The 8,696-nt window shown below is 37.7% G+C and overlaps 1 protein-coding gene across 1 annotated transcript; it reads right to left on the reverse strand.

Moving 5' to 3' along the window:
- Positions 1–74: 74 nt before the first annotated feature.
- On the reverse strand, positions 75–3,394 carry dpm2 (dolichyl-phosphate mannosyltransferase subunit 2, regulatory). The gene is made up of 4 exons (XM_044053702.1): positions 3,327–3,394; positions 2,332–2,421; positions 884–986; positions 75–773 (listed from the first exon to the last, which is right to left on the reverse strand). The coding sequence occupies exons 1-4, from the start codon at positions 3,327–3,329 to the stop codon at positions 718–720; spliced, it is 252 nt and encodes an 83-aa protein (XP_043909637.1). The 5' UTR covers positions 3,330–3,394; the 3' UTR covers positions 75–717.
- Between the last annotated feature and the right edge of the window lie 5,302 nt (positions 3,395–8,696).

Consider the following 8,696-nt stretch of genomic DNA (forward strand, 5'->3'; position numbering starts at 1 on the left):
AGAGTGTGTGTGTGTGTGGGAATGTGTGAAAATATGTGTGTGTGTGAATGTGCACATTATTCTATCGCTCATGGTTTTGTTTTTCTTTCAACATTTTATTGAGCAGAGAAGAAGAACCACAGTCACACTCTAGTAAAAAACTCACTCCTACACATTACATACATTATGTCACAGTATTTACACGTGTCCGTACCCGTGCTGCGTTCAATAACCTTGGAAATGCTCACGTTTCAGTGGCCCAAATATCAGAAATACAATGTTGTGTTTAGTAACAAACATATCTGAGAATATTCATTTTTAAATATTCCTTTAAAGTCACTGTGTCTTTAAAGATACAGCATGTAAGATTGAGTGACATTGTTTAGATGTTTAGTTTGTCCCTTGTAGGCTACTGTAAAAACAAAATGGCCGACTAAAGGCTCATTCTGGGCTAAAGAACAACAAATAAAATTCATACGATCAAGGTGATGGTATTTTATCTTCAAATTAGTCAAATGTTTTCTTCTTTTTTTACAAATAAAACACAGGAAATGAAAATAAGACATCGACATACGGCAGACACTTTGTTTTTAGAAAAATATATAACCTTGAAAGTATCAGCGTCTTCATCCCGCAGCTACTGTTAAAGAACGGAGGAGGGGTTTATTTGTGGGGGCGGAAGTTGTTTTTTGTTTGTTCATTTAACTTTAAAGCTACAGTCGTGCTAACGTTGCCACATCAGTCCACCTTCTTTGGTTTGCCACTTTTCCACATGATCACGGCAGTGAAGGCTCCTGTGAAGACAGAGAAGTTTAGTGTCACAAGCCATTTTTATGATTTCTGTAATATAAAACATATATGTTATCATTATTATTATTGTTATTATTATTATTATCGTTCTCACCTATACAGAGCAGCATGATCACGGCTGCAGCTCCGGGCAGAATGACTGAAAACTCCTGAGGAAGAAAATACTTGTGCAGAATGTGATCGCCGTCAACGAACGGCTGGAAAAATAAATGACAAATACATTAAAAAAACAACATAAATTTAATTTAAAGTTCTATTTTATGTGTTTTTACTACTGTGTTTTTTTTTGAAGTGTGGTTGTCTGAGGTATTGACACTCGGGACACAAGTGGTCGTTAGCAAAGTTAGGCAAATGACAAAAGTTATACTACAAGCACCATAAACACGCACATTATATATGTATATATATACACACACACAATTAATCAAGTAATCACTTGGTCCATAGAATTTCAGAAAACGTTAAACGTTAAAGATCAGTGTTTGTCAAATGACAAAAGCTCCAAACCGATTATCAAAATAGTTGCCGATTAATTTAGTAATCGGAGTAATCATTTCAGCTCTGGGCGGGATAAGCATCCACCATGTTTATCGTGTGTGTTGCATTCAATGTTGTGTCGTAAATAGTAAACTCCGCTAATCCGCTCATTGTCACTTACTTTTAGTTGTTATACATTCATTTATTATATGTTTACACCACAGTTTTCTTTAACTCCATGGTGTCCAACCTGGGTTCCAAGCCGCCCACAGGGGGGCGCCAGAGATCACATTTAATATCCATCCACCTTCTACCGGATGTGCCAATTGTCTGCACACCAAAATATCACATCTGTGAAACGTTAAATATTCCAGAAGAAGACCAAAGATTCACCGGAATCAAAAAAAGAAAACAAGGCAATGTTCAAGAATTGATTTTACCGAAGCACAGGACACTTTTTTATCCATATACACTCTTAAGAATAGGCACAAAAACCCTACACGCTTCTTTTTGAGTATAAACATTTGTAATTATTATTCCCTTTGTTTTGGTGTGTGTGTGTGTGTGGACAGGGGTTTGGGGGTGGGAGGGCCACTGCTCTAACTGACAGGTCGTGTTGTTGTGAAGACCCTCCTGCACTTGAACCATCCATCCATCATCTACTGCTTTATCCTCCACCAGAGGGTCGTGGGGGGTGCTGTGCCAATCTCTGCTGACATAGGGCGATAGGCGGGGTACACCCTGGACAGTTTGCCAGTCCAGAGAGTGAACAACCATTCACTCTCACACTCACGCTCAATTTAGAGTTTCCAATTTACCTAATCCCCATATTACATGTTTTTGGACTGTGGGAGAAAGCCGGAGAACCCGGAGAAAACCCCCACACACACGGGGAGAACATGCATACTTCCAACCCGGGTCTTCTTGCTGCAAATGCAAGAGTGCTAACCACTACACCAACCGTGTGGCCTCCTACTTGAACCTCACTTCAAAAATCACAGCAGCTCAGCTTCAGCTTCAGCTGACTTAATGTTTTTTTTTTTATTAATTACAGGGAAAACATACCAGGACGATGACCCAAACTGAGTAATACGTAAACAAAAGGAGGCTGAAGACGACCAGGCTCATACCGACTGTTTGATCCACTCCTGACGCCTGGAAACAAAACAAAAACACAAGAGAGTGAGTAGAGAGAGTAGAGGGAGTGTCTACATATGTTTACTACTGTCATAACATTTCCTTGTCTATATTGAATTAATTAATAATTATTTCATATTATTTTTTTAACTACATTGTCAATTTCCAAAAAATGTAGAACAGAACAGAGGCTTCATTGTCATTGTAAAGTTCAGTTTAAGTGTTTTTATAATTAAAACTAGCTTTTTAATTTTTTTCAGCTTCTTACATGTGAATATTTACTGGTTTCTTTGCTCTATTTAACAAATAAATCATTAAAAAGGTTTGTTAAACACCACAACAAAACAACATTTTTCAACATTATCTGACGTTTTATGGACCAAACAAGTACTTGATTAATCGAGATAATAGTTAGTTTCAGCCCTAAAAACTCATGATCGGCTTTAAAAAACTGTGAAATCGAAACGAAGATTGGTTGAACAATCAAATACTTAAATATGGTAAATATGAAATATGTTGCATGATAAGCTGCACTACACATAAATCCAAACCAAACTCCCTTCAAATATTTCAGAATTTAACAATTATTCTGATTAAGAATGGACATAGGGAAGCAGTGCAACATGTTACACAGCCAGCACAACTATGTCGACAATTCGGCAGGAAGAATACGAGGAAAAATATTCCAGGAAAAGCTCTTTTTGGGCTTTAAATCCAACAACACGTCCGTTGTAAGCTAACACTGACACGGACGTGTTTCGCTTCTGTGTTAGCATGTGTTAGCTTCACTGTCGCGTCCGACCGTCTGCTGTGTGTTCTTCTCATTCTCAACGGTTGTTTCGAAGTTTTCATTCAAGGAAAATTGAGATTCTTCTGTTTAAAAAGTTTAATCCCTTTAACGTTTCTGTTTTTGTTTCTCTTACCATGACAGACCAGCGTTTGCTTTACTGCTGACGTCGCCTGAACTTCTTCTTTGAGCTTTATAACTGGGAGCTCATCAGATGAACAGACGCGCCTTTGCCGCCCCCTGCTGGTCAACACGCGAACTGTCACCTGTGATCATGGACTAAAGGTACTGGAACTTTATGTACACACACCCAACTATGGAGGACGATAAATGACGTAACAATAAATAAATGAATTAATAGTTGATTAAATAAATGAATGCAGAAATAAACGCATACATACTGAAATGAATGACTAAATAAAACAATAAATTCATAAATAAATACAAAAATACATTTAATAAATGAATTTATCAACGTGTTTTTAATGGTCTTTATTTAATTTCTTCATTTATTATTATGTAATTTATTGTCCTCCATACACAACGCCCTAAATTGAAATAAAATAAAATGCTTTTGTTTTATTTGCCTTGATATTTATATACTGTATATGTATATATGTATATATATATGCACACACACTTAATGTATATACTTTCTTAATACTTTTAACGGCAACACTGAATGTCCTGAAAGTTGCCTATAAATAAAATGTATTACAGTTTTTCTCAATTGCTAAAACACTCAACCCTATTGTCTGAACCAAATGCTCAGTTGCCTGAACCCACTGATTGAATCAATCACTCTTTTGGCAAAACCGTAAGCACTTTTCACCTGTTTAGACACAACTTGCCAACACATTTTCATTGTGATGCACCCGTGCTGCATAATGGTGAGCACAGGTGACAAAAGTCAAACACAATTAAAGCACAGGTGTCACCACTTGAACACAACAACTCAAAACTGATCACACTTGTGGCTGATGATGTGAGGGAACATATAAGCCAGTTCAGAGAGCACTGGTTTGTGAGGCCCTACGATGGATAGAAATCTGAGAGGAAGAGTTTGTGTGAGAGGATGAGGGAGGCCGGACAAAGGGTACAACCAATGTGAGTTTTCACAGAGCGTGGTTCTATATGAACCAAGGTTTTATCAATCTTTGCCTTCCACCGTACTCCCCCTTTCCTAAAGAGTAATGCACTTATTTGTATATTGTTGTACTTTATTTTTACGTGGGCTTACTGTACATAAGTGGCAAATGCATAAGATTTCTGTTTTTTGTACAAGTGCTAAATGGACAGGTTTTTTGTTTTGCAACATGCATTTAGCCTACAGTGAACAATAAACATTTATTTCTCCAGCTTCATGTGCTGAGCATTGTGTTTAGTGACTGTTCAGTAGTGTTCTTAATTTTGATTGACTCGGGGCACAATTTGACAACATAGTTCAGTTTTGAGCACAGATTGAACTGTTTTGAGGTGAAGGTTTTGTGAATGCAGCTTGAAAATTGGGTTTTGTGTTCACAGTTTAGAGAAAAGGAGAGCAGCTTTCAAGAAATGTGTCTTAGCAATTGAGGAAAAACTGTATTGTTATCATTATTATAATATATGACCCTGACCATTAATTGGATATTTTAACATAACATTGACACTGAACCAAAAACCTTCAAAGAAAATCAAAATCCCATTGAAAAAAAACCCACAAACATGCTACAAAATAATTGGGATTTGTTTTTCAGAACAGTCGTTCCCTCATTCTCTAAATAATATATCATTATATATTGCACAATTATTATCATCATAAAAAAGTATTAATATGTCAAAACTACATTATTTGGTCCATGTGTGTGGATTAACAGCCATTATAATTTATTATATATATAACTCCCATATAATCTCTCTGGTTATAAATGTGTTAATGATACAGGCACACAGTTACAACACACAGTGTTTATTAAACATTTTAATGCTGTGCTTTTTAGACATATTATATTTATTATTATTGTGTACGTCCAACACATCCTTAGTGTCATCTGACTTATATTCATTTATAAAAGTTAAAGTAGATCATTATTCATATTATTCTCTTCACCATATAACCTCTGTCCTGTGTAAATTACATCACCACTAAGTATAATTAAAAAACAAACAAATAATCCCGCTGAAATGATACGATTCAGTGTCAGTTCTGACTATCAGGAAGTAAAATGTCCCCCTTTCACCACATGCATGAAAAAAACACATATAATCATGTAATAATAACAACAACAATAATAATAATGACATCACAAGTGCAAAAATAATAATTATGGATAGAATAAACAAATAAATCACAGTTACAGACAATTCACTGAATGAAAAGTGGTTTCCCTTTACTGTCCTGATCCTGATCTGAGACCAGATCCTGCTGGTCTGAACTCAAGAGAGGTGGGGTTACAGGGGGCTCCCCAGTTCCGACTTCCGATTTAAATGATTTTAATGTTATTTTGGCGGGAAGCACAATTTTAATCGGAACGTAACCGTGACCGAACCCTCACCCTTATCACGCAAATTATTTTATTTTGCTACTTCTTTTCCAACGTCATGTGGGGTTCTGAGTGATTTAGCTTCTAGCCCTGCCCACCTATAGCACCTCCTATCTCTAGCTCCTCCTCATCCTCTACTTCAGTTAGCAGATGGATTATTAGAGAGATTGAAAACAGTTCAGTTGTTGTTTAAAGTTAATGACACTGATCAGTTTTAGGGCTGCAACGATTAATTCATCAATTTATTGATTACTAAGGAATTAATAAATTAACTATTTCAATAATCAATTCGTTGGTTTGAGTCTCTCTGAGTTGTCTGCTTCTCAAATGTGAGTATTTTCTTTTTTCCGACATTTTCCGACCAACAAACAACAAACCGATTCATGGAGGAAACAATCGTCACATGACCCTGATCTGTTTAAAAGGTGCAGAACTGACAGTTTGACAGTTGCTCAGCGAGGTTCTATAGGTGCTGTACTGTACATACATTCCTGTGCGCCGTGTTTAGAAAGCTTAAAGGGATAGTTCAGTAGTTTATGGACAATCTTAGACAGACACACTTCATATAAAAAAAACAACAACCCTGAACTATCCCCCTTTCAACATCAGTTAAAAAGAAAAAAGGTACATTTACCCAGAGTTCAGCGAGGCTTAGTGAACATGAACATGTACGGCCGGCATACACGTACTGTAGATCGCTCATAAACAAGCACACACACATGTATCGCAGAAACGCACACAGTCTCTACGAGGGCGAGCCCCTCTATTGTGTATTGTCAGTTTGGAACAACAGGAGCTCTGTGCTGCAGCTGCAGCTGTGGGACGCTCAGCTGTGCAGCTTCACTGTCAGTGACAGGGACACGCGGGACACGTGTGTGTGTGTGTGTGTGGGGGGACAAAGTGCTTAGATTTCTGGCTGAGGTTTCGTCTACAGTTGGTCTGACTCGATAACTCCTCTTTATGTTACAGACACTAAAGCCCCTTTTCCACCTGCAGTCCCAGTTCGCCTCGGCTTGGCACGGCGCGGTGTAGGTTGGTTTTCCACTCCTACTCAAAGTGGGCAGAGTCATTAAACTGCCATGCCTTTGTTTTTACACGCGACACAAACACACAAACGAGTGACTCGTGACTTGTAAGGCAGTTGTTTTCAGTGTAACTGAATCATTAGAATCATTAAATTAAAAACTATTTGTACAGTATGGAGGAAGTACTCCGGTCATGCCTCAGCTCTCGCTTGGAACCTCGCCAGAGCAGGTACTAAAGAGAGTACCAGGTACTAGGTACTATGCTAGTGTAAACGCAACTTAACTGTGTTGCGGAAACGAGCCCTGATGACGCTTTTCCACGATACAGTTCTAGCACGGCGCGGCTCTACTTGCTTTTTTCTTTGATTTTCCATCAGTGATAGTACCTGGTGTTTTTTTTTTAAGTACCTGCTCTGACGAGGTTCCAAGCGAGAGCTGAGGCGATACTAAAATATGACAGAGAGTGTCATCACTGGAAGAGTCATGAGCGCGACGTCCGACGCAAGAAAAAAAAACAAAAAAATTCCAAAGTGTAGATCAGTTAAAAAGACTTAAACATCGTGAAACAAAGACAAAAGTGTTAATCTCCAACATTTATCAAAGAAAATGCTTTAAAAATGTCAATATCTAACAGAGGAGTCTGATGTGTTAAGGGACAGCACTGCTGAAAGCCAACGTTCAATCTTGAGTTTGAACCACGACCACGTTCGGTGGTATTTCAGTTCAGTCGTTCAACGATTCTGGGAACAAATCTTTTTAATGAACTGATTCTAATGATTCAGTTACACCCAAAACAACTGCTTTACAAGTCACTGTGTGTTTGTGTCGTGTGTAATCGACATACGACGACCCCGCCTACGTTGAGGGTTAGTGTTAGAGTCGAGTTGAGTGGTGCTAGAACTGCGTGATGGAAAAGCACCTTATATGATCATCGGTCAGGGATGAATACAATTACACCAAATCTTGTATCTTCATTCTGGAGGTAACAAAAAACTAAAAAAGAACTCAAGTCTGCGCTTGTAGAATGGAGTTTGTTCTCGCACTGAAGTTCACAAAAGTTTCTTTGGACTAACCTGGCTAACACCACGCTGCTTCTCAATCTCATTTTTGAGATTATAGGGTCCAATCCAAAAAACGGTCTTTTACTTTGACATTTTTAAAAAAGCTTTCTGTGGCAGTGTTGCAGCACCACATACAGGCCTGGCATAGCTACTACACCGCTTAGAGACACTTTGGGCATAAACAAAGGAAAAAGATCTCATAGGGACAGTTCTGCTTCCGACAAAGAAAAGTGGGTCGTACCAAAACTAAATGCCAACTATAGCACGGCTATCAGACTTTCCGACATACCCAACCACGACTTCCAAACCAATCCATGATTTACGCGCTCCGTTAACACCCTTACCATGTCATAAAAGTGTCTGTATGAATGAATGAATGAGCAGCAGTTAAGAGTCAGACACGCAGATTATTTAAAGGAGCTCGTCGTGAGTTAAGTGCAGGACGTTACATTATGGCCAGCCACATGAACACATGCTGTAGTGAGAGCAACAGCACTGAGACAATAATACACGAAAATAAGCAATAAAGAAATGATGTATATATATATATGTATATATACATACACATATACTGTATATATATAAGTACTCTGTAATATCATGTGCCTCTCTGTTCCTTATAGTGGTTTTACTTTAGTTTGGACAGAAAGAAAGAAAGAAAGAAGGAGGAGGAAATGCAGTAAAATGACCGCGGGTGGAATCAAATCCTGGGTCGCTGTGGCAGGAGCTTGTGACCCCCGCGGGTCACTGGCTCCTTGTAGTGGTTTCTGAGATTTTTATATATATATATATATATATATATATATATATATATATATATATATATATATATATATATATATATAAATATAAATATATATGTATATATATATGTATATATATATATATACATATATAT

This window comes from Solea senegalensis, linkage group LG21 (assembly GCF_019176455.1).
Source record: "Solea senegalensis isolate Sse05_10M linkage group LG21, IFAPA_SoseM_1, whole genome shotgun sequence".
In the NCBI taxonomy this organism is placed as follows: Eukaryota; Metazoa; Chordata; class Actinopteri; order Pleuronectiformes; family Soleidae; genus Solea; species Solea senegalensis.